Source organism: Protomyctophum bolini, assembly GCF_963924005.1.
Source record: "Protomyctophum bolini genome assembly, chromosome: 13".
Classification (NCBI taxonomy): domain Eukaryota; kingdom Metazoa; phylum Chordata; class Actinopteri; order Myctophiformes; family Myctophidae; genus Protomyctophum; species Protomyctophum bolini.
The window spans coordinates 26,466,068-26,494,031 of NC_137874.1; the positions used below are offsets into that span (position 1 = coordinate 26,466,068).

Here is a 27,964-nt window from a genome sequence, read left to right on the forward strand (position 1 = left end):
CCTCTCACTTCCCAGATTGGCCCCACCACCACAACCCACCCACCGCTCTAGGTCTTAGCCTAAGATCGACACCCTTGGTCTGGGCCCTGGGTGTGAAGGTGTGGACCTGTTGGGTCAACGGGACATTTCTATGGTGTGAGGGGAGGTGGTGAGTCAGACGGGGCCGGATGCTGTGGTGGTACTGCTTCTAATAGAGACCAACCGGCAGGCTGGACATGATGGAGAGACGAACAGCGGGTGCTCAGCTGAAATCTGGATGCTCATTTCATTTTTTTTGAGGGGCGCCTATATCCTATATCCAGATTTTGGTGTGTGCACAAACTTTTTCCTACACAAACACATTGACAATGAATGGATAATTTTACGTCATAGTGTCTGAGCAAATAGTGTATTTAAGCCATGATGATGTACTGTACGATGATAAGAGCGCCCCCCACTTCACACGGGTGTGATTTACTTTTTACTGCATCGTTTTACTAGGTGGGCTGTTGCTGAGTTCATGATAGGCTAATGCACAGTGTTTGCAAAGGGACTACAGTATATGTACAGTAGCTAACGCTGTACATACATTAAATATCAGCCTCACATCATATCACCCATATGCCCATGATTAGGCAAACTTCTGTACATTAGGCAAACTTCTGTAAATGTTTGACAGATTGTATTCACTGTAGATTCACTGTACATATTTACTCCCACTGTGTAACCGGATGACATTGCCCATACTATTTTGTCGACATTTATAATTATATCTATTCATACATTATCTAATTAGTTAGACACATACTTGTAAATATATATTTTTATTGTTGAATATTAGCTGTATGTTGATGCATACTGTACCATTAAAGGACAATTATTTAGCACACTGACTACGAGTTATGCATATTTGCCTACTTTACATTACTGTAGAACATATTCAAAGGTAATCAAACACAGTTACGGTAACTATATTTTCTTTCAAGTTACATAACCTTGGTGTTTTAATGTAATTACAATGTCATTTAAGTAAAAGTGCGGATTGATCTTTAAAGTCTAGCCGAAATGAGTCCCTGGAGAATTTATTATTTTACTGACTAAATTAAAACGCATATGGCTTCTTAATGGTAATACAAATATTATCCAGAGAAGCCTGAATGTAAAAAAAGGAAAATCTAGTAATTATTCTAAATATATTCTAATTATAATGTGCTTTAAAAAAATCATACCCGTGTGAATATTAAAGTCTAACTCGTGTTGATTAGGTGATGTTATGGTGATGTAAAACAATATGACGTAAATGACACATTATGACGTACATTTTCCCTTCATGGTCAATGGCGTTTACAAAACAAACATTGAACTAAAGACAAACATTAAACCTGTGTATAGGGAAAAAAAGTAACGTAAAGTGTATGTGAGTCATATTCAATGATATTCAACTCTTTTTTGGTCTTTTAATATCATATGTGTCATAAAGACACCAACTCATTGGGTCAGCTGAGTATTATATGTGGATCATATGCCAACAGCAACCCGTTGCTTTGACAACCACATAGATTAGCTGTCAAAAGCTACAACATACTTGAAAAGTTGAAATGTATATTGGTGACAGTATGGCCTCATCTGGAAGAATTCCACCTGATTCTTAGTTTTGCAGTGGTGTCCTGCACCTAAAAATAGACGATTTACAAGCTCACAACGCACTGAGCTGCAATGCATTATGAGCTTGTAGATCATTTTCGGTGTGAGTGCCTTGCACCGAAAATGGATATACATGGATGCGCAACCCAAATCAGGTTTAATACTAAATAATAATAAAAATAAATTTATAATTATAATAAACTAGAAAAAAAGCCTCCACCCCCCCCCCCCCCCCCCCATCAGTATACTGCCTGACACTGTTGGCTCTCCTCCCAGCTGTCCCTTCTAGTGTAATCTAACAGTCTCTATGGTGTTTTAGGGGAAGCACATTGCACAGAGAAGCGTGTACGGCCGCAGGTCTGTCTCCTGGTCACAACTAGATGGCCATGAGGGACAGGTCTGTCTCCTGGTCACAACTAGATGGTCATGAGGAGCAGGTCTGTCTCCTGGTCACAACTAGATGGTCATGAGGGGCAGGTCTGTCTCCTGGTCACAACTAGATGGTCATGAGGAGCAGGTCTGCCTCCTGGTCACAACTAGATGGTCATGAGGGACAGGTCTGTCTCCTGGTCACAACTAGATGGTCATGAGGAGCAGGTCTGCCTCCTGGTCACAACTAGATGGTCATGAGGGACAGGTCTGTCTCCTGGTCACAACCAGATGGCCATGAGGGACAGGTCTGCCTCCTGGTCACAACTAGATGGCCATGAGGGACAGGTCTGCCTCCTGGTCACAACTAGATGGTCATGAGGGACAGGTCTGTCTCCTGGTCACAACTAGATGGTCATGAGGAGCAGGTCTGTCTCCTGGTCACAACTAGATGGTCATGAGGGGCAGGTCTGTCTCCTGGTCACAAAAACATCATCCATGTGTAGAAATGAACCTCACACCATCCCCAAGTTAGCCATCTCTCCTAATCAGAGCAGGTTTCCCCATAACATTTATAAAGATCGACTATGTGATTTATAACATTATATAACATCATATACCGTATTTAAAATGTTATTATATACATTTATAAAGGCCACATTGACCATCTTGACAAGCAGTGGTTGAATGATGACATACAGCTATATATGTCAACATTAATCATTTTGGCAGGCGACTAAAGAGGGAGTCCGACGTGGTTTTTGAAAATGTACAGCACACCCCAACTCACTTATCGGTACTACTAGTGGAAATAAGAGTCACAACACCGCCATCCCTAAATAATGTGCATGCATGCACACTATTATTTAATTATTCAATAACATGTCTTAAAGAATATATATTGAAAAAGGTTGTTTTTACTCATAGGTGACTGTGGCTACATATATCTGGGATGATTCCTCTTATACACACACACCTCCCCCTCTTCCCTTGACTCAATAAGCAATTTAAATGCTCGTTTCAACCCATGAGTTAGATTTTATTGCCCGTGAAAAAATAAGAGCAGGGGGGCCGACCTTTATTGTGTATTGTGGCAAATATTTTCCAGTGTCCTGCTCTGCCGGCAACTGATGCCTCATCTCGGAGCTACTGTACATAAAGGTCCCATGTGCCCTATAGGTAGTATAGGATGCCTACAAACTCCATAGCCGTGACTCGCGCAACATGTGCTGTATGCGAGAAAGGGGATGACAAGAGACTAAAACAAGTGAATCAGAGATGAGTAAAGCAAAAAGCACTGGGATTACACTGAAAGCTAACTGAAGACATTAAACCAGACCTGACTGAGGCATACTTCTACAGTATATGACCTTGCCTTCTTCTATTTATTTCTCACGCACGCACGCACGCACGCATCAATGCTATAATTACATTTAGATCACTATGTACCCCTTCAGAGTTCCTCAGTGTCTCATGAAGCACATAAATAGGCCTACAGTATACGAGCCCTGCAACAAGTCATTTTGAGTGATTGAATATTATTCTTATATGCTGAGGTAAAACTTCTTTTTGGCTCGGAGACAAACCTCTTCACGCTGTTATTACAACTATATATCTCTGGCCACCGGGGGCCAAGGTAATGGGAATGAAAGCACAGGAGATGAGAGGAGGGACTCCCCGCCGTGCCTCACGTTAAACTTAACGATGCCATATAAAAAAAGGCAGTCGCCCTCGACCTGCCGCTCCATCCCTCTCTCCCCCTCTGTCCCGTTCTGTTCCACTCTGATCCTGTCATCCTAAATGAGGCGTCTGACTGTGCTTGCCCTCGCGGAGAACAGGGCAGGCCATGGAAGGCCGGATCAATGCCATCTTTGTCAGCGGGCTCCTCAGGTGACCAGAGTTGTTGGGTCCCTCCCTGTGTGACTAAAATCAAAAATACTCCCCTTTCCGCAGATTGGGCTAATGGGAAGAATTTGCTCATATTGCTTAAAGAGGGCTATTTATAGTGAGTGAGTTGGCTGTTGTTGAAATGGTTGAATGAATACTACTTTTTCATTTTTTCTTTTTGCAGATAAGCTCCCTTATCTATTTCGCATTGTCTATTAAGACATACTAATAATAAGGTAATAGTATGACCGCTTTTCACAGTCTCTCGAGATAAGATTTTTGAGACTACCAATTTTCAAGCGTTTCCACCAACGGAGATGTTGAAAATGCAAAGACACTACAGTGGATATACACCCTAGACACTACACAAAGACACTACAGTGGATATACACCCTAGACACTACACAAAGACACTACAGTGGATATACACCCTAGCTCTCACCCACTTTTGAGGAGCATAAATAGAATATACTAACTCAAATTAGTTAAAGCATATCTAGGTTAAGCTTAGAATAAAGGGGAATTCAAAAAAGTATTTAAACAAATATTTTCATGAACAGAAATGAATGACAGCTTCTGTTAGTGACTTACAGGAGAAGTAGTTACAGACATTTTGTAGCATTATAAGATTGTGGAAGAGTTGCCTGGCTTGACAGACTAATGGTTTGGAAATAATACCAAGCGAGTTTGTACCTGCTTAGTATCAATTAAACAAAATGTGCAACAGCATCACTCATATTCAACACACAAGCCATCACATGCCTGATTAAAGCACTAATCTGCAGTTATTGGTGTTTTCTTCTGGTCAAGTGGTGTCAGGGTAGACAGACAAATGATTTGTTGCTACAAAGCAAAATCCTGACTGTTGATTTAACTCTGAGTTACTGTGTAGACGAGCAATCTTAAACAATGGTACTTTCTGTATGCTATGAATGTATGAAATGTAGTGTTTCCAGTGAAATAAGTTCCATTATAATTGGTTGCTCAAACCCATGTAGCCCTGTAAATAAATGACTGAGAGTTGACTGAACAAAATGGACACTTACATTTTGCAACTCTGAGAGTGAATAAATGGAACCAAATGGATGTAAGGATACATCCACAGTTAAATTATACCACTGAGGATCAGTGTAGATTCTAGATTGGGCTCCCAGAGATCAAATGGGAGTCCGTCTGTAAGCCTAGCAGGCGCAGCAGTAAAATATTATTTGCGGCTTTATTGTACTGTAATGTACCTCTGCCTAGGAGGAAAAAATGGACAGATGGAGGGTTCCCCCTTCAGCCAATTAAATAGAAGCCCTTCGCAGCTGCACCTCAATGGCGGCCCTCCCCAGACACTAACATCGACAGGCCTCTCCTCAGACAATGATACCCAACGTCGTCTTGGATTTCTCTGGTGCAATACAAAACGTTGGGTCGACACTGAGAGGGTTTATTTGACGGGCCTTCAATCAAGATGACCGATTATTGATCACAGCCATTCAACATGAATGGAAGCACGCACACAGTAATGTCCAGTCAATTTTAAATTTAACTTAAAGTATAAAAAAGGGTAAATTCCGACAATTTGTAAACAACAGGGTTGGGCAACTTACTCACAAAGTGTAATAAGTTACGTATTACTCCTTTAAGGCTACTCCATATTAGGCTACTTGGTATCAGTAGTAAGTAACTCATAGGGTGTGCCAGATTGATTTAAACCGATTTCAAGACCGAAATTACACATGGATCAGCTGTTTACAATCACTTAAAAAATGCCGTGACGATGTGAGCTTACGCTAAAACTCACACTCGAATTTAAGGCAGAATTTATCATCCATTGATAAATGAGGGCATATAATGGGAATCTTTGTGTAGGACAAAAATAGACACTAAGCTGATTTGTTCAGACACGTAAATTCTCCATTAATTGTCAAGTAGAGCGTTGGAGCCTCTACAGTGGTGCCCGTTGGGCACTGGTCTACTTGGAACGATGCAAGTTGGAAATGCATGCCCCACCCAGATAGACCTTTTTGGGGCAGTTTGGACAACCGTGGGTCCGACCAACTCGACACTGGACACTGCACCCCCTGTGGGGGTGTGGAACGCGTACTGGAAGATAGGTTTCTGAACTGCCCACAGACCTCCTACAGTATAAGACACAGACTGAGTAGAATATTCTTTGCTATTTTATCATTATTAGTGAGGACCAATTATATGAAGATAGGTTGAAAAGTGCTGAAGTGGTCATTTCCCTTATTGCCTATCCATAGAGGAATCAACTCCATTCCCACACATACCACTGACAACATGTAGATAATTTAGCACTGGAGACAATGAGTCAGCACTTAAACACTCAAGACTTCAATGCTCATCATTTGTCTCTTCATCATTGTGGGGGAGACCTTTTATTTTCTTTTTAAACGTATTTCTATATATCATCATCACTGTTGAATATGTGCCATTAACCAGACTGGGCCAACTGTGTCTAAATACAGCTAGATCAAAAGGACCGGTGGTGGAGCGGCTAAGTGAGGAGGAATTCATATCACATCAATGGGCCGACAGCGTGATTAACACAGGATATCTGTCTAGTCCATTACAGTGTGCATGTTTGGGTTGTCCCTGGCTGACTCACATGAGGCCCTGACCATGAGAAGACGGAGAGGGAGACCAACACAGGGAGGACTGGCCTTTTCATTTAGTCTTGGATGATATCACATTGTGAAATTACTACGAGTGAGTGAGTTCTGGTTGGTACCGTACTACCGTCTACCAATATTTTGAAGGAGGGTAACTATGTTGAATCATGAAGACACACAGTAAGGTGTTTTCCCATTTTATTACATTATTTTAATGATGTTTAGGACACAAGAAACACTTTCCTGTGGTTTGTATGTGTAATATAATGTGTTTTTAGATATTTTAGTCATGGTGCCGTGTTCATAACCAAAATTTGGCATGAAAATGTGGTCTCACTTCCTTCGTGGACTACAAGTAAGTCACACCTCCACGCAGCCTACAAGGAGGGGAATTGCACCAAAGCATTATGGTCATTGACTCATTGTAGGAATTAATTAATCCAGTCAAACACACAGACTTCATTATTTTTCAAATTGTGCTACTGTTATCTACTACAAATACTATTAACATTGAGTGACTGCAGTTTCTTCCAGCGGTGAAATGTCCCTTTAAGTTTATGATATACACGTTTTCTAATTCCTTTGTAATGGGTACTTTAGGACTGACGAGGCAAAGGGGCAGGGTTATGTGTGTGAGTGCACGTTATGTGTGTGTGCGTATGTGTGTGCGTGTGTGTGTGTGTGTGTGTGTGTGTCTGTGTGCGCATGGGTGCATGCGTGCGTGCGTGTGTTGAGCTAGATTGTCCGGCAGGTATAGAAGGTATCCCTGACGAGCGTTTTAGCTCGTCAGGGAGAACCTCAACCTTGAAATAAATAATGACGATGACATCCATCGCATATAAAAGATCAACTCAGATTCTGATCAAAAAGGTGGTGGATATTAATGCGGTGAATTTTCATACGCAGAACAATGACTGGATACGCATCACTGTCCTGGAGCGAAGGCAGAAGGACATTAGTCATGAAGCCTAGGGGCCCTAACAAGTATGATCACAGATGCAACTTCATGTGACCTTCTTATCGATGTCTGTTATCAACCCAAAAGGAATGCAAAGACGCTTTACAGGGACTTTATGGCACTTCAAAGCCATTCTACCGTTATTTATACATCATGGTACTGCTGGCAGACCATTTGAGTCACCTTTGTCGATTCAACCTCGAATGTTAATGCCCTGGGAAAACAAGAGTGAAACTAGTTTAGTGTTACATTATGAGACCAAAATGTCACACTTTTCTTTTTGTAAAACATCCCCACAGTACAATTTCCCTAAAAAAATGTAAAACAACAATTTTCTGTTGATGCATGTAAACCAATGAGCTGTCGATATTTTCCAGCGTTCCAATATTTCTCAAGCTTTGGATAAGAGAAATATAGTGGAAATTTGAAGTAACTGATGTTCTCCTCGGGTTACTACTTTTTACTATTTGTGGGATATTGTATGATTTGTGGGGCATTAATATACGAAAAACATAAAAAGTTGAATTATGGAGATATGAGGTTTCTGCCCAACAAATTCATTCCATTAATTCAAATGCAGATATTTGACAACCACTGAGCAAACATTAAAAAAAATCACATGTATTAATTAATGTTAATTCATTAATGAAAATATTATTTTCTTTAAATATAAATCTGTAGCTTACCTCATTTAAGGTATATTGCAATTTGTTAACATTGTTAGTGTATAAATGAATAAAGTGTTTGAATAGTTTGGCATAATCCTATACTGCCACAGAACATAAAATACAATAATAAAGTTGGTTTTTCCTCTGTACTGACCATATCTTATACATTTAAGGATAGTTACACTTTTTCCATCCTCACATGTCAGGCAGACAGAAATAGACTAATAATGCCTGTCTCTTCGCATTCACTTCAGCACATACTGCCTACACTCTATGCCTAGTGTATATTCAACAGTGTATTATAATAAAACTAATATTAAAAGTGAGTGATGCTCTTTTCACAGAAAATTAATAAGTAGACATAGCGTGCAAGTGCGAATTTACCAGGAGAAATAGTTACGTTTTCATGTACTTAGGATATGTCAATTTTTTATATTTAATAATTGGAAAACTACAGTATTTAGTATGTTTTGTGCTGTGAAGGCCCAGCACATTAGAGAGGGAGAGAGAGTAATTCTTTGCATTGTAAGAGTAAAATTACAACAATCTTTGTGTACAGGAAGTGCGGTCACTGACTGTAAACGTGCCAACAAGCTCACCTGCCAAGCACGGATAAGGAAGTGAATTGCACAACCTTTATTTAATAAAGGTTTTATGTCACATGACATAATAAAGTTTATTATGTCATGTGAGAGTGAATTAAATCACCTCCATTAAAGTTCAACGGTCACTTCAACGATATCCCCTCACTTCCCAAGAGAGCCGTGAAACAACACACCTAACCAAAATGTCACACTAACACTATTAATGTGAGTATGATAAAGCATTAAAGCCCCCTTTTATGCCATTAATTAATAGTAATAGTCAATCCCCTAGTTCAAAATTGACAATTATTACATTTTCAAGATAAAAAAGCAAGGGTTCCCACCACAAAAACATTCAACTTTGAACAGAATATTAGTCTTTTGAACCAATCATATTCTTTTATACACGGGGGCCAAACCCTTGCCGGATTACAAATCCGTTAAAGCAACATCAAACACAAACATGTAGCCTTAAATGTTGCATAGAATATATAATCCAATAACGAAATCAACACACATGAAATCAACATTTGTTGGTATTAATTTCTATAATAATTGCAATGCATAATAAATAACTCGAAAACAGTGATCCAGCACAAGTCTCCGCCTGGTCAGGTAGGTTATTGTCTCCGCCAGGTCAGGTAGGTTATTGTGGGCCAGCAATATTTGGAATATTTGGTCAGTAATATTTGGACAGAATGTGCAGGAACAATATTAAAAAAGGGTGGCATTCCTTCCTCTGCCTTTCACGGCAATCAGACCTGCTGGTGGCACTGGCCAAAGTGAAAAGGGTGGCACTGGCATTTCTTCCTCAGCCTACCGGGAATTTGTTTGCAAAGTTTCACAACAATCGGACGCTGCGTTCATGATTGTTGAACTCCTGCAAACTTTAGATGCCAATCGTACCCAATCAGGATGATCACATAATGATCACAGACTATGGAGATACTGTGTACCGATTTGTGTGAACTTTGTTTTGCAAAGATCGGCCTGCTGGTGGCGCTATAACAGACTGATGAAAACTTGTTCTGCTCTGGCCTCCAGGGAGTGTGTGTGTGCCAGAGATTCGCTGTTCACGGACGGACAGACGGACAGACACACTCACACACACACACACACACTCACACACACACACACACACACACACACACACACACACACACACACACACACACACACACACACACACACACAGGCGAAAACATAGTCTCGGCCACGCCTTCAGTCTGGCGGAGGCAATAATAACTTTCAAATGTTTCAATGCCACCAAACCATATTAGACTGAAGAGATGCCCAAATGTGCATATTGTTAAATGATATTACAATATATTAGGCGCATGCCTAATATATAGCACAGTAAACATGTCACTGGGTACGTGGCGTGCATAACAATACGCTTAGAAGATGAGGACACTTCATGTTTATTAATGAAAGTGTATGCAAACTATGCATTTAAAGGGTTACATTTGAATGTGTGTGCGTGTGTGTGTGTGTGTGTGTGTGTGTGGTGTGTGTCTGTTTCTGAAAGTGAGAGTGAGAAACTAAACGTGAAGTCAAGGTGTAAGGCCTTTAACCAGGAAGGAAGCTGACAGTTGACAGGTTTTGATGAAGGAAACTTCATTGTGACTCACAGTGCAACGTGTCAACAACCAACGATCTGTAGCTCAGTGAACAGTGACAGCCAGGGGGGATGGAACTTTCACAATACGATGCACGCACGCACGCACGCGCGCGCGCGCACGCACGCACGCACGCACGCACGCACGCACGCACACACGCACACACGCACACACGCACACACGCACACACGCACACACGCACACACGCACACACGCACACACACACACACACACACACACACACACACACACACACACACACACACACACACACACACACACACACACACACCTTTACTCAACATTACCTCTGTGTGCTAACACAGACACTCCACAGTGTGGAATGGATCCACAAGAACATCAGCTACCTTTCTGTTTTGTTGTATTTTTGACCAATTTTAGGTAAAATGTACACACACAAAACCAGTTAGTGGCGTTTGTCAACTCTGTGCTAACAACTTTTACTCTGAGACAAGACAGAGGTAAACAAACTGACGCTGGGTAGTTAAACAGTTCAGTGCCATACTGGCTCCTCTAAAACACACACAAATACACACACACACACACACACACACACACACACACACACACACACACACACACACACACACACAGACACAGACTGCATGCTCTCCAATTCCTCAATTGTGGGAGCTCAAATACGTTGCCCATTTCCATATGTCCAGATCTACCAGCCAATAACAGTAAGCAAGCTTGCCAGATTGGTCTAACAATACAGCAGGACTTGTATGTGTCATATATGTTGTTATATTATTATTATTATTATGTGTTGGGAGTCTGGGACAGAAAGGAGGCTACACCTAGAAGCAGTGGTGTACACTGTAAAGTAGTACATTTACTCAAGTACTGTACTTAAGTACAATTTTGAGGTACTTTTACTTTACTGGAGTATTTCCAACTTTCAGTACTTTTACTTCTACTCCACTACGGCCCGATTTCCACTACCAGTCCATGGCCTCACACCACTCCACCCCACACCGCCCACTTGTAACAGCGTTTCCACTGCAAGGAATTGGGCTGAGTGGTGTCAAAGTAGTACTAAATGAGTGACTAAAAAGTACCATCTCCAGGGTGGGTCTGAGCTGGGCTAAGCGAGTCCAAACACTTCATAATGCCTGATAACTCACTGACTTTTTATTTAGACCAGGATCATAGTATAGTAATGCATTATAATAGATTATATTGTATTATAAATCACTCTCAATCTATTTTAGTGTATTAGAATTATCATATACTCTGCTCTGCATTTGGGTTCAGTCTTTCTGCCACCGTGACAATAGTTGTAATACATTATCATACTTTATATTGTATTATGATCAGTTATAATCCATAGTGTGTATTATCATAGTTGTAATACATCATAATACTTTATATTGTATTATAATTACAGTTATCTGGGGTACTACTTTATTTGAATGTAAACTGTAGATATTGTGGTGTGGTGCTGTGTGGTGTGGTGCTAAAGCTGTAGTCCAAATCGGGCTGTATCGCAAAGGCAAATATTGTACTTTTACTCCACTACAATTATTTAAAAAATGTAGTTACTAGTTATTTTGTAAATTTTGATTATTATTACAAAACATATGAATCACTTCAACCCTATATATAAAATGGCCAATCTAAAAGCTCACAATGTGTCACGGTGCAACACATTGTGAGCTTGTAGAGCTGCTATTTTCAAAAGTTGTTTAGACATATACATTTGAAAAGTACTTTTGTACTTTTTGAATTCTGGACACCTTCAATACTCAAGATTAAGCCCTTGCTTTGTGTTAGCTGACAGTTGACCTATCAGACCTGGCTTTAAAGGTGCCACTTGCATGTGATGAGTGATAAAGCACAGCAAAGTCTTTGAAGGTTTGATCTTCTCTGAAGCAGCCTGTGCATGCCCAAGCTCATATCCAGCCAGTGGAAAACTATTTGTTTTATTTATTCATCGTCATTAAACATGCCTGAGAAGTCAAAGGCGGGATCTTCCGCCCTAGCAGAGCACAATGTAATGAGATGTCTTTTCAAGATCTGACGGGGCACATTTTCCCCAGCCAGGTCGTCTCCTTGAATGACCTTCACCAGCCAGAAAGTCCATTTCCCTCAAAAACATGTCAATGAATGTCCTCAGTCCTCACTCAAATGTTGGTGTGTAAAACATTGAGTTCAGAGTTCAAATTATCTTTCTCTGTTCTCTCTCTCATGTGTGATGTGTTCACACCACTCCCCACCCCATCCACCACAAGGAACATTTTGTGTGAACGTGCACACGCACACGCACACACACACACACACGCGCGCACGCACAGTCTCTTTTTCAAAAAGTGGCTGAACGTTGCTCCGTGATAGGCTCACTCACCCGATGAAGGACACCATCTGCTCCACTAAGTGTCTACTGAAGGTGATGATGACGAACAGCTTCTATATGACAAAGACAGAGACAGAGAGAGGGGGATCAGCCATTCAACCATGATGTCACTGTAGGGGTGCGGGACACAGCGCCACACCCATCATAGCTTGATCATTAATATACAGTAAAGACCCCCCCCCACACACACACACACACACACACACACACACACACACACACACGTTGGTGGCTAACAGGCGGTTGGTCTAAAAGCAGCCATGAAGAGGCTCCTTTGTCAAGGAGGGCTAAGAACAAAGGCACTATGACACATCACCAACATCACATGGCCTGTCCTCCAAGTTAGGTGGGGACGGGGGGACAGTGGGGAGGGGGCACAGGGAGATGGATGTGGTCATGTGTGAGTGGAGAGAAGTGGATGTGTCATGGTCTCAGGCTGTGCCCCTATAGTTTCAGATGTCTCCTGTCCAGTCTGATTCCTGCTTAGTCACTGAGGGGCCATCTTGGGGCAGCCGTTTAGCCGCATGTCTCCTCCAGAGGGGCGCACAGGCTCACGACTAATTGACGTCTTTTGAATACGTTTATACTCTCTTCTGAGTAGCTACTTGCTGATATCCATTGTAAATTGTTTAGTCCAGTACAATTGGCCTCACCAGACAATAAACTAATCTTAAATTATCACTGCTTCTATCCATTGTTCTTTCTGACGTTGTATAACAGTGTGACCTGTTGTTCTACAACAGGTGTTGTGTTAAAGGTGTTAAATGTCCAAATAGGTTACAATGATAACAATGTTTGTGCATTGCTAATTGATTAACATTATTATCTAGCATTCATTTTGTGCACCTCTGCATATGATATTTCCCATTTAGTAGCTCCTTACGGCTTTGTTTACGGTTGGACCCCACACAGAGCAGGCAGTGAGGCCCCCACACAGAGCAGGCAGTGAGGCCCCCACACAGAGCAGGCAGTGAGGCCCCCACACAGAGCAGGCAGTGAGGCCCCCACACAGAGCAGGCAGTGAGGCCCCCACACAGAGCAGGCAGTGAGGCCCCCACACAGAGCAGGCAGTGAGGACCCCACACAGAGCAGGCAGTGAGGCTCCATGGGTTGAAGGGGCACAGGAAGGCTGACTAACGTGCATTAATTCTGTCTGCTCGGAATCTGGTGGTGACATGGTTTTACATCAGAGGGAAGTAACTGATAACACTGATAAGATGCTTCTCTCTCTCTCGCACGCACGCGCGCGCGCGCACGCACGCACGCACGCACCCACACACACACACACACACACACACACACACACACACACACACACACACACACACACACACACACACACACACACACACACACACACACACACACACACACACACACACACACACACACACACACACACACACACACACACACACACACACACACACACACACACACACACACACACACACACACACACACACACACACACACACACACACACACACACACACACACACACACACACACACACGGAAGCTTTACTTGAGTTACTTCTCATTAGTTTACACAATCGCCACTTCAATATCCAAAATATTAATGTGGGAAGTGTTCATCTCAAATTCACGTTTGCTGTGTTTTTGTTTTAATATAGTACACTGAGAACAGATCCTGAGCTGATGAGCAAAACATGTGGAATACGAGGTGAGCACATCAGACATTAGTTATGATTTATGCCATCCACTCAAAACCATATTGTTGCTGTTGGGCATCCTTGTATCACCATTTTACAACTTTTTAAGTTTTTTGGGGTGAAATTACTGGTCGCATAAAGTAGTGAAAATAGCTGATCTACAAGCTCACAGCACTTTGCATCATGTCACACTGTGGTCTTATATACAGTATCTGCTATTTTCACATTTCTTATTGGAAGTGTTAAGTCTTTCTGTTAGCTTTATAATATTTAACCAAATTAAAAGTACTAACAAGAACTTGTGACTACATTGATTCCATTGGAATGCATTCTTTTTTCTTTTGATCCATTGGAACAAATTGGAAGTTTTTTTCCCCCCACCATTTTGGAAATACAAAATGTCTACTCGACAGCAACGATATGACATGTCAATGTCATGTAGTGATATTAACCATTCAGCACAGAGGAAATCTTTACCATATAAACCCTATTTTATACTTTGTCGTACTACTGTTCTGCGATACTAGATGATCTACAATGATAACTAGCTTGTAGATATTATAGCAATTTATGATACACCATGAAAATGTCCATGGATAATGAAAATAGTAATGTCAGGTTGACAGTGGTTAATAAGCATGAAAGGCTGACACCATGCAGTATGAAAAGGCCTCCTTGGAGACCGGATAGGATCGTACACCTGATCTACAGGTAGCCTATACAATCCCTGATCAAAAAATCTCTTTGAAGCATTGCGGTGTGCATTATGCTCACAGACTTGCACCTACCACACACACACACACACACACACACACACACACACACACACACACACACACACACACACACACACACACACACACACACACACACACACACACACACACACACACACACACACACACACACACACACACACACACACACACACACACACAAACACACAAACACACACACACACACACACACACACACAATCACCTCTTTTGTTCCCTGTTGACCCACGAGAGACAGCATCACCTGCTCTCCAGTGAGTGGTGTATGTATATTCTATATTCTATTGGTGCTGTATCCTCACGCACTTCCGAACATAAACAACTCCGACCAACTGTCCCATGTAAACATCGACGGATGACCATTCACTCGGACTTCCTATTAGTTCCAGACTTAATGGTGGGGTGGGGGAACCGTGAGTAATCGGGGTCTCCTGCCGTGCTGTTAAGCCTGCATGGTGCGATTTTCTTTTTCCAACTGTATTGTCAGATGGGGCCACACCTCTGATCCTGTCCCAGTCTGCAGTAGCCCATGGGACTCTGCATCTAATCTGTGTCAGGGATGCTGCCTGCCACCCACAGCCCACGCCACTCATTCTCCATTAAACACCTCCCAGAGACAATGTTTATCTACCTCTCTCTCTCTCTCTCACACACACACACACACACACACACACACACACACACACACACACACACACACACACACACACACACACACACACACACACACACACGTGCACGCACGCACGCACGTACGTCGCACGTACGCACACCTATTTGTGTCAGAATAATGCTTTCAGGGTAATGCCATGATTGCAGGTGGAGAAAATGCACGCCCCCCAATGCCCCCATCTTAATCTTAGTAGCCAAGTCTATTGTGTTTAGCTTGAAAGTATAAAGTCAGTCCCATGACATTCTGTAGATTCCAGCACTGAAGTTATTTGGGGTCTCAGAAGTTTCTGATAATTATTCACATTTCAAAACAGCCATGCAAAGAATCAAAGTTCAGTCCCTTAAAATCTAAGACATGTGTGTTTCTGGTGTTTCCTTTATACTTTTCTTAGTGTAGTACAATACTAAAATAAATCTACTGTAGTCCCTTTGACTGTAATAGTGTACTGTATGTACAGAGGCTGCTGCAGGAGCAGTCACAAAATGGTTGACTCCCTCTACTTTGGGTGCACAAAATGGCCTCCCTATTTTCCAGTTGAATCTCACTTGATGTTGCAGATTCAAAACTATACTTTAGATAAGTTATAACCATTTCTCTGCATAAATATGGAAATGACCATACAAAATTATAATTAAAATGATCAGACAACACATACTGAACTATATTGTGAATATGTTTACATGTGTATGTAATAAGCACTCAAAAACATTATTTGATGAGATTGACATAGACAATTGACATTCTTTAAATTAACCTTACTTGAATGTGCATCTTAATGACCGCTTTTCCAATCAGTGTTGCACCAAAGAAAGTCCAAAAGGGTACCAGAAAATGTCCACATGTTATTCCTGCCAGGTCAAACAAAGGATTGGGAATCTGAAGAAAAATTTTTAGTTTCAAATTAAATACAACATCCACTACATAAATTTTCAGTATTCAAATTTAAAAATAGCAAGAATAGCAGTACGACAAGCTCAAAACACTTGTAGATCTGCTACTTTTGATACTTTTGTGTGATGCTGAAGGATGATCAAGTAGGGCTTTAATTTATGAAAAGTTATATTTTATATAATAGTATAATAGTTATATTATATGTGGATAAATATATGTTAAATGTGGGATAATATATTAAAATGAAGAATGACATGAGTAACAAAGTATACTGCGTCTTTGCTCTAGCCCATATTACCTCATCTTAATTCTCTTTCATGAAGCAACTGTATACTATTGTACATTAACACTACAGTAACTGATAGTGCCCGGATAATTTATAGAACTATGTTGCTCATTTACAGATACCGGTAGTTTAATTTTAGTGACAGGCAATGGCTAAACAAGATAGCATCACTACAGTGTATAGCTGTAAAAAAAGGACTTGTGCAGAATAAAGTAATTTTACTTACAGAAGCACAAGCCAGTATTCCAAAGAATCCAACACTCTGGATCAGTTTGTGCACTGCCAGCTTTGCTTTGGTGGCAAAGTCCTGAAAGGAAAAAAGGGAAAGTGAAATATAAATATACATATATATCATTTTGAAACTATGAAAATATAAACATTTTGAAAAGGTATTTAAAACAATGGAAAAAGGTTTTAATCTACTAAATTCTACTGTTGCATCAAAAAAATCAATTGACTTGAACACCCTTGCCAATGGTTATGGATCTGGGTAACAAATATATCACAGTATCTATCAGATATATCATTTGATCATGCTGTGTCATTTCAAACTGTTCACATGATGAAAGATATTTGATCTAATAAGCAATTCATCATGTTTGTGGCAATTGGCAGATCAAATGATTTTTATTAAAGAGTTAGAAGGGAAATTCCAATTTTTGAAACAGTTCACAATATTGTTAGTTATTCAAACATGACATTTTTACACGTTTTCAGAGTTACTGTATGAAGTAACGTATGAAATTAATTCACAGGATCTGTGGCAATATTTGCACTAACATGATTACAAACGTTGAAAACTTGGCAGACTTGTTGCTAGTGTCAAAGTGTATTAAAATGAGTTGCATTATTTAGGTCAACATTTAATATTCCAATACCAGTTTCTTTTAAGATGCCTCTGGTGCCTCAGTCAGATGATATCTCAGTTGTTTATTTAATAAAAAGTGGAGGTGTAATGTCATTCAATCTCTCAATTACACTTTTAAAAATACCACACTGTGAAAATGAAACGAATAATGTGGCAATAAGCTGTTTAGGAAGTGCATTTATTTCTTAATGAGAGCAAATCTGAAACCACCCCGATATGAATGATTTTAACTTCACCAAGCGGCCCAAAAGAAAAACTATTTCAGTACAGTTTTAATCACTCATAAAGAACGGTGAACGCACATAAAACAGATACTCACACCTTCATAAATCGGGTTCACAACTAACACAACTGTTTATGACATTTGGAAATTGGTTTCTAGTACTTTATGGACACTTAAAAGAATTAAGCCGTCCATATGTGTATTTCCCAATTACCTAGATTTGTGCACCTTTTCTTCAAATCTACAATATTTTGGGACATCAGCAGCATGCAGTAACACTTTATTCACTGAACTTCATCAATGAATATCGACATTTAACTGTACTGTGTCTGTGTAAATATGTCTGTGCAAGATGAGGGGAACTTAGTGAAGAGGAATCATCCTTGTTCATAAATTTGTCACAATGACTGAGACCGCCTGTTGAATTGAATCTCATCCTCACAGAAAAAAAAATATTTCTTTAAATGACATAGTAATGCTTCACCCCCCCCCCCCCCCCACCCCCACACTTATGAGTAAGTCTTCACGAATGACACTGACTACAATTTAAACGCTCTCCCCACCATTCGCACTGCAGAAATGCAATCTTTAATGTCACAATCTTGAATATAACTAAAACTAATTTCTAAAATGTTTGTGTGTGAATGCAGGTAAATGTAAGCGCTTCCATAATGTGGCTTACCTCTAGTGGCAGTTTTAAATCCTTTATCATTGGATATGTGAGAACAAGACAAGGCGCTTTGGCCATTCCAATGACTCACATATTCTAACATATTCTACTGCTTTTCCCCCAACCCTCTTGACATCCACACAAAAGCCTCTTTTCACAGCAATGGCATGGATCTTTCCTGTCAATACCTTTTCTGGGAAGAGGAGCTTTAATCGGTTTGGGTGTTATTTAAAATAGTTCTGGGAACTGAGCAGGAATACTGAGTTTTTTTTTGCTGGTTCTGCTGGTTCAAATGGTGACTGTTTCACACTTTGTGGATGACAAAATGTCACACCTACGGTAGGTAAACCATGGCATAATTAATTGTAGACAATACATTTTCTTTCATGTCATAGTTTAATTAAATTAATAACTTTTTAGCTATGAATGGTCTCAAATCAGATTAGCATATAAGTATAGTGTTCAAAATAAATGGATTCAGTTCTATAACTAAACATTCTGTTTAGAGTTCTATAATTTGTGGGCATTAATAGTGTGGAAAATATAAAGAATTTGTTCCATAGGAAAATATATAAAGAACGTGTACCAACATTGTTAAACCGTGTAAAGAAAGTGAATATCTAAAGAAGCAAAGTTATGTTTCCATGTTAGTGAAATGTTAAATGCTAACATTTTACTATATTTTGTTAGCAATTGAGAACTGGAAAATAATTTAAGTCAAGTTTGATAACATAATGTTACACAAATGTCGCCTGAGAAGCCTTTCACAGGCGACATTTGAGTGTGTGTGTGTGTGTGTGTGTGTGTGTGTGTAATACATACAGTATATACTGTATACATATAGATGTACAGTATACAGTACATGTATATGATGGAGCTCGCACAAAAATACATTTCCCACACCTTTTTTATACCTGTAAACATCTAAATGTATGTGTGTATAATTTATGTTTCATTTTAGCATAATCTTGTAATTTCCAAAATGATTATACAGGAGTCAAGGACTCATCGATGCAATGCTTATACTGGTGTAATGCAGTACAAATGCAATTACATAATTCTAGGCAGTGAATATACATTAAGCAATACAAATAGATGTGTAGCAAAGATCCTGTGTGTCATTATGATTTTTAAATCTACACACCTGGCTTTTCTGAATGTGATATTTTTACTATTTTAACTCAAAATATTAGTCTCAAAATAATGATGTATATTTTTCAATTATTGATTCTTTACGTTCCAAATGTTAATGGCTTAGGTCATTTATTTGCATCATCTATATTTTCTGCAGGTGCAAAAGGTGTAAAATCAATAATGCAATGGTTGAATGCTAAGAGGTGTGTGTGTGTGTGTGTGTGTGTGTGTGTGAGATCTATATTATCTCTCAAGCACATTGTTAAATCAAAACTGGAGTTAGGGGAAGGTTGTGATACTGTACTACCAAATATGGTCAACAAAACCAATACAGTACTAGTGACATTCTTCGAGGAGTCCAACCCAGCGGACATGAAGCCTAAAAGGGGATTGGGTGGGTGGGGGGCGGAGGGGGGGTTACAAATGGACACTGAATCTGATTGGTTAACAGTTCGCATTCCTCCATCCAATCGCATAAGGCTTCCACCAAGACAAGCCTGCTACTTCAATTCCAGCCTAGCCTTCATTGCCTGTGTTTGCGTGTGTGGAACCGTTGCAGGGTACGTGCACTTGTGTGCGCACACGCGCTCGTGCGTGTGTGTGTGTGTGCGCACACACAGTGTGTTTTCAGGAGGTGGGAGACGGGGCTGGGTGTCTGAGGGAAGGAATGTGTATGGTTTACAACAGAACCGCTGTGCCGGCCTGGACCAGACCAGAACTACCGTACCTGACAACCCACTGTGTTGTTGACTGGACCAGAACTACCTGACAACCCACTGTGTTGTTGACTGGACCAGAACTACCTGACAACCCACTGTGTTGACCAGACCAGAACTACCTGACAACCCACTGTGTTGACCAGACCAGAACTACCTGACAACCCACTGTGGTGACCAGACCAGAACTACCTGACAACCCACTGTGTTGACTGGACTAGAACTACCTGACAACCCACTGTGTTGACTGGACCAGAACTACCTGACAACCCACTGTGTTGACTGGACCAGAACTACCTGACAACCCACTGTGTTGACTGGACCAGAACTACCTGACAACCCACTGTGTTGACTGGACCAGAACCACCTGACAACCCACTGTGTTGACTGGACCAGAACTACCTGACAACCCACTGTGTTGTTGACTGGACAGAATCATGCATATTTAATCACTGCCATGGAGACGGACATGTTTCGCCCCATGAATCCCATTTACTTTATGACACTTGCATTGTTTGCATTAAGCACAGTTTAGGGTTTTTTTTCACAAGGAGGGAATAAGAATATCAACATAGTGTTGACAAAGGTTCCCAGGGGAGGGGCGGGAACAGTGTGTGTGTGTGTGCGCGCATGTGTTTGTGTATAATATTGTGATTTACTACAGTTGGACTATGTACTTGAACTCTTTTGCTTTTCTGAATTTCTGGATGAGGGAAGCGTTTATCTTCCATGGCTGGGGTTCAGACATCCAGACTCTGTTGTTGGTGGCTTATGGAAAATCACCATCTTTGCCAGGCACATCGCCAGGGCTGCCTGCCACCCACTGGCCTTCAGGGCAGGGCTTAGCAGCAGCAATTACATTTAGGAGATCTTGTCAAGGGTGCAGTGTCATTAAAACCATGGAACTACGGTTCCAGGTTTGGCTACTCAGCAGTAACTGCTTTACTCAGCAATCCACGCTATAACGACCCCACATCCAGACGCCCTCTGTGGGACCGCTGATTACGTTTTGCTGACTGTTTAGATGGTTGTTGCGTTGCATCATTTCTGTTCCATGTCAAGAAGCAGATCATATGTGGTTTGCAAAAACATTATTACTTTTTCGCCTGTACACAGAGACATTAAAATGTAAATGCTTATTGTTGCCACAGAGATGATGGCAATTAATGGAAAGCCAGAAGACAAGTGGCAAAAAAACATGGTTTCTTTGCATTTCTGAGACTTTGATATATATATAAATATACACACACACACACACACACTGTATATATGGGGAGACTGTTTCTTCTTCATTGAATGCATCATTGTATTATGCGCTATCAGCAATTTTTGATTTTATAATCTATACTTGTATATGTATCCATGCTCATGAATGGAAACTCCCTTGCCAAAATGTTTTTTAATAGGCTCTTGTAGTGCTGATGGGGTAAGGAGTTCAAACAGACAAAAAGCCTGCAACGACAAAGCAATCTGCTCAATGGGGAAAATCTAAGTGTCAGACGAGGAAAAATCTATGCATAGCCTATATACAAGTCAACACCCACACACATTTTTTTCTCTCTCCCTCTCAGTATTTCTTTTTCTGAATGAAAGTCTTTCACACACAGGACACCCATCTCCGGCACGGTCGCCAGCCCCGACAGGGAGATGGCTAAAGTTCATCTCATTAACTCCGCATGAGCCCCCACCCTCGCTCGCAGGCACAGGAAGTAGACCCCCTGACGCAACCGGTCCTATAGTCCCTTCTAGAAAAATTCAAATCTATCTGGACAAAAGGAAGAAAAAAAAATGCACCCCTGAGTCCACGTTGACAAATTCTTTAACAAGCTGCGGTTAAAGGGAAGCTGGTTTTACTCTGACTCACCCCCCTCCTTTCAAACAGTTTACTGGAAATAAAGGGGGAGGAGGAGGGAGGGGGCACTTTCAGAGAAGTCACGTGACGGGGCAGGGCAAACCACAGCACAGAGAGCCTTTGAGTGCAGTAGGCCAGGGGAGGCAGGCACACGCCCAGCGCAGATGGCTCTCATTTCACTTACAGGAGATACCATCCTGGGAGTTGGCAATCAACAATTCACAGCCTGTTAACCCCTTCCTTGCCAGACGAGGGGAAAAAGTCCCCACACGGCCAGCAGGAAATGATTTCATTATCGTGTTACAAGCAGTCATGGGCTTGATGCATGTAAGACCCCCCCCAAGCCCACATGCCCCCCCCCACACACACCACCACCACCCACGCTCCCCCAACCCCCACCCCCAAGGCATTCCATGTCTATATCGAGGATGCCTCCTGGGCTCCTAAGGGCCATGAAAATGTTTGGCTTTTGTACCGAGCTAAGATTTAAGTGGAAAGAAATGCTGCTGCTCATGACATCAGTGTCTGGACCCGTTGGAAGAGCGGATGACTTCATTACTCTTGAATAGCTGTTTTGAATGAAAACAAAAAAGGAAAGAAAATGGAAGAGAGACGCACAGAAATCTGCCGCTGTGTGTCACGTGAACATGTGTCAGGAAGTTGGCACGTGCAGACTGAGAGAAATAGCAGTGCTGGCACCTAGAGACTCGTATGACTTGGACAGTGAGAAAGATAAAGTCAGCATCTTATTCCAGCTCTGATGCCCATGGCCGACAGTGTCAATTTCTTAATACTTCAATGCAACAATCCATGTCACCCACCCACCAGTCCAACCAGTTGTCCAGTTTGAATAGTGTAAATTCCATTAGTGTCTGTCTATTTGTACTGCTGTCTTATTCTATTTATTTGGAGCCGTCACTCAAAGCAACACAGTTGTGATTTGAGATAGATCCGTGTGTTCATGTTGATCGGTTTCATGTCCCCTCTGACAAAAAAATATACATAAAAAAAAACATACCGTACAGCGATAAAACAAGTGACGCTCAATAAATTAAGTTGTTGATAGGTCGCCTCAACAGACAGAAGGATCCCCAAACATCATCACAAAGACAAAAACACGCTGCCGTACGCTGTAGCTCCTTAATAGTTCCTAAATGCTGTTGTTGAGACGAACAGTAGGACATCCGGACTCACACACGCATAAGGCTGCCAGATCAGATATCAACAGAGACAAGCAGAAAGTGAGAGCGATGCAGAGGATGGGAATATAGCTCATGAGAAAGAATGAGAGCGTAAGGAGGGAGGGATGTCAAAGGAATCATGAAAAGAGAGTGAAAGAGAGAGTGAGCGAAAGCGATAGACACTAAGGCGTGCAATGTCTATTTTTAATCTCCACTTCATTCAGACAGATGTGAGACAAACAGGCGATGCTCCTTCAGTGTCACCTTGGTTTTGACCCCAAAAAATAAATAGATACAAAATACAGGAACGCATTCAAGTATAGAATAAAACGAAGACAAAAGCTTCTCAGCCAACGATGTGTCTTCGGTTTGGCTCTTCCACACACTGGGCTATTTTCTCAGTGTTCTGGTGGAGCGAGGCTTTATCAGTGGGTCCTGTGATGTCAGAGCTTTAGACGCACACATGCAGTCTTAAAGCTCGTCTGCAATTGGTGCCAACCTATCCAGATGTCCATGGCATTAGTAATAAAATAGGCATTGTAAACCTTATGGGAGGCAACTTCTGACACATCTCATTCAACAATCGCATAGCAACTAGCCAACTACAGTACAACTAGTCTGGGCAATCATTTTCGGGTTTATGATCCGGTTGGGAGCAGATGATATCGTTATGTCATGTTGTAGTCATTGTTTTGTAGTCATCAGGCCGGAACCATCAATTTGGAACTTCCTTTCCCTCAAACAAATTCTTCCCAATAAAAGCCACAGGCTATGAGAGACTGAGGTACGCTTTATTGTTATTCTTACGGTTTGACGAGAGGAAGTTCCAGATTGATTGTTGACATAAACATCAATCTGGTTAACATGACATAACTATATCATCCGCGCCCGACCGGATCACACAGCAATTTTGTACCACAGACCAGGCTTTCCTCCGAGGTGGAAAGCCTGGTGAAGAGAGGTTACTGGTTCATCGTCACACTCAACGTCTCCAGTTTTTACAGCAAAGTCTCTTTAAGAGACGTTGGTTGACTGTGCCATCTTGGTAAAGTCCCTGGGTTCAGAATAACAAGACAAGGCTCCTATCTCTTTGAAAGGGGAATAATTTAAATATCTGACACACAAATTATTATTTACATTTTATAATATACAAACTCATGTACATGGAGTAAAGGACTAAATGATAAAGATGTGTAATGAAGTCTCTGTGAACCTTACTGTATAGTTGTGTTTCCACTGGAATACCAGTACATTGCTGTGTTGATAGAATAACATTAATTTGTTCTATCAACACAAAGTGACGCTTTGCTTTCACACTCATGTGGCAGGATAACAATGCAGGCCTTCTGACTAGGTAGGGTGACATGAAAATGACGGTACAATATACTTTATGTACGGGCATTCAGAATTGGCACATGTTAACACAGGACTGCAACATTAAATATACAAGTAAATTGCAGGCATGTCAAGCAAGTGGGAAGAGGGTTTTATATAGATCACCTATCGGCACCCATCTGGATCTTGTTGGGAGGGGGTCTCTTGCTTTTTGTTACCACTATTTTCTTTATGGACATTAATTTGTGTGCATTGTTTGTGTGCACTGTCTTTGCCAGGGAAATGAGGTCTCGAACCTCAGAATAACTCTCCTGCTTATAAAGGTTACAGACATACATGACATTCAATAGATCCACTGTGTAAAACCTCCGTTTTCAACACAAATATCACTTCGAATTACCGGGTCAAATTAGGCATAAATGAACACCTACAGATCTGCAATGTCCGAAACACTGCGAAAGATATACATAATAGTACATTCAGATGGAGTCATTTTATTGTCATATAATACTAGCCTCTGTGGCCACGAACTCAAAGCCAAAAGGCATGGACTTTTAAATACACCACAAAGTGTCTAACTGTTTGAGCTACATTGTCAGGAAGAGAAAAGCATTCCCTAGGATGAAGACTGTCACAAGACCTATATTGTCAGGAAAAGCATTCCCCGGGATGGAGACAGTCAGAAGACAGGTTAGATTAAGCCAGGATAAAACCACTAGCATATTTCTCATTCCTCCATTCACAAATCCCCTGAGGAAGGCAAATATATACGCATGTTGTAGTTGAGTTAGAAGTGAACTATTTACACCCTATACTGTACATGTCCCCCAGGGGTCCGTACTTGGTCCTGTCCCTTTTTCAGTCCACACCTAATCTTTTCGCCGAAAATAGCTGATCTAGAAGCTCACAACAAATCACAACATGACACACTGTAAGCTTGTAGATCTGATATTTTCACAGAATGTACTGTTTGCAGTGGTGACAAATAACAGGTAACAGATAGACTTCTTATTCCTTATGCCTCACTTCCATTCAGCTCTGTGTTCTGCCTGTAAATCCCTTCAGTCCATTCCGTGATCTCCGATTATGTGCGAAACAGATCCTTCTATGTTTTTCCTGTACGTATTTTTTTTCTTTTTTTACATATTTCTGAGAGACTATTGTTTTGTGTACCAGGAAACACACAGAAGACGCCATTTCATTAAATTGAGTTGCTTAACTGTGTTAATAATATTTTGTTTATAGAGTGCTTTTTGGGGTACTCAATTGCACTTTACATTCATTATTTCGATTCATTCATAAAACTAGAAAAAGTGCTCCTCAGGGCACAGGTCTCCACCAGGATAAAAGCATTTGTGAAGTTTGGACAAAATGTGTAGGAGTAATATATGAAAAATCTAACAGATATGTGTTGAACACATGTGTTGAACACGACTATAGAGATAGTGTATAACGATTTGCGTGATGTATGGATAAAATCTGTGCGAGTAATATAAAGAAATGTGTTTTGCAAAAATCGGCCTCATGGTGCCGCTGATAAGAGGCAGATGCGAAAAATGTAGGGCAAAGGTTTTTCCTTGGCCTCTAGGAAGTGTGCATACACAGTTGTACAAAGATCGGTGCAGTTATAAGTAAAAACAGATATTGGGCTGTTATAGCGCCACCATGAGGCTGATTCGAAAATGTTTAAGTGGCATTTTTTCCTCTGCCTAGTGGGAATGTGCGTGCATAATTGCACGGAAATCGCATGCTGTGTTAAGATTTTAAGCATTTTGTTCTAAACAGACCAATCGTGCAAACTTTGGAAGGCAATCTTAGCCAATGGGGATAGAATATGAGGAAGCGGACAGATCTGTGTTGATCACATGACTATAGAGACAGTGTATACCGATTTGCGTGATGTATGGATAAAATGTCTAATCTACAGAAATGTGTCGGCCTCTTGGTGGCGCTATAACAGGCCGTTGTGGAAAAATTGGGGCAGAGGTTTGTGGCTGGCATCCAGGGAGTAGGTGTGCACAGTGTGGCATCGGTCGGGCCAACAGTGCCGGAGATTAGCTGTACACAGACAGACGGACGGACACACACACACACACACACACACACACACACACACACAGAAGGACGGACGGAGTGCAAAACATACTCTCCCTCCCGATGCCTTCGGCCTGGTGGAGACAATGAATGTATTGCGAATCACTCACAGTTCAATGGAAACGAGGCATTACTGTACACTTAAGTGAAACCTGGGGTGCATTGAGTGTTATGATGATGAGGAGGACATTGAGTGAGAAAGTAGATATTAGACTAGAAAAAGTGCCCCTCGGGGCACAGGTCTCCACCAGGGCAGGTCAGGTTGTGGTCTCCTGGTGGCGCTATAATAAGCCAATGTGAAAAGGATGGCAATTGGATAATTTGAGGCATTTTGTTCCAAAAATGTGTTTTGCTAAAATCCACCTGTTGGTGGCACTATAACAGGTCAATGTGAAAAGGGTGGGATATATTCCTCAGCCTAATAGGAACGTCTGTGAAAGATTTCATGTAAATTGCACGCTGCGTTCATGATTTGTGGCTTTTTGTTCAAAACGGGCCAATCCTGCAGATTTTGAAAGGCAATGTTAGCATGCTGGCGCTATAACAGTCTGTTCTGGAATGAATCAGAGGTTCATTGTTGGCATCTAGGGAGTGTGTGCGCAAAGTTTGGCATCGGCCGGGTTAACGGTGCCGGAGATTAGCTGTACACAGACGGGCGGACGGACGGACACACGGACGGAGTGCAGAACATACTCTCTCTCCCAATGGAGACAATAATGAAGATAAATGATAAAGGAGTATGTGGAAAAGGGAGAACGGCAGTGATGGACAGTAACCAAGTACATTTACTTGAGTACTGTACTTAAGTAAATGTTTTTAGTATCTGCACTTTTCTTGTCAATTTGTATTTTTCGATACTTGACTTTCACTCCACTACATGTCTA

At 41.2% G+C, this 27,964-nt stretch overlaps 1 protein-coding gene across 7 annotated transcripts in view; it reads right to left on the reverse strand.

The window, feature by feature from the left end:
• The window catches only part of LOC308327192 (vacuole membrane protein 1-like), a 68,525-nt gene that overhangs the window by 7,908 nt on the left and 32,653 nt on the right, over window positions 1-27,964 (reverse strand). For all 7 annotated transcript variants that reach the window (XM_080780416.1, XM_080780413.1, XM_080780415.1 and 4 more), the window contains 3 exons: window positions 17,234-17,314; window positions 16,590-16,706; window positions 12,698-12,759 (listed from right to left, as the gene is read on the reverse strand). In XM_080780416.1, coding sequence (XP_080636542.1) covers window positions 12,698-12,759; window positions 16,590-16,706; window positions 17,234-17,314 — 260 coding nt within the window. The remainder of the gene's footprint in view (window positions 1-12,697; window positions 12,760-16,589; window positions 16,707-17,233; window positions 17,315-27,964) is intronic.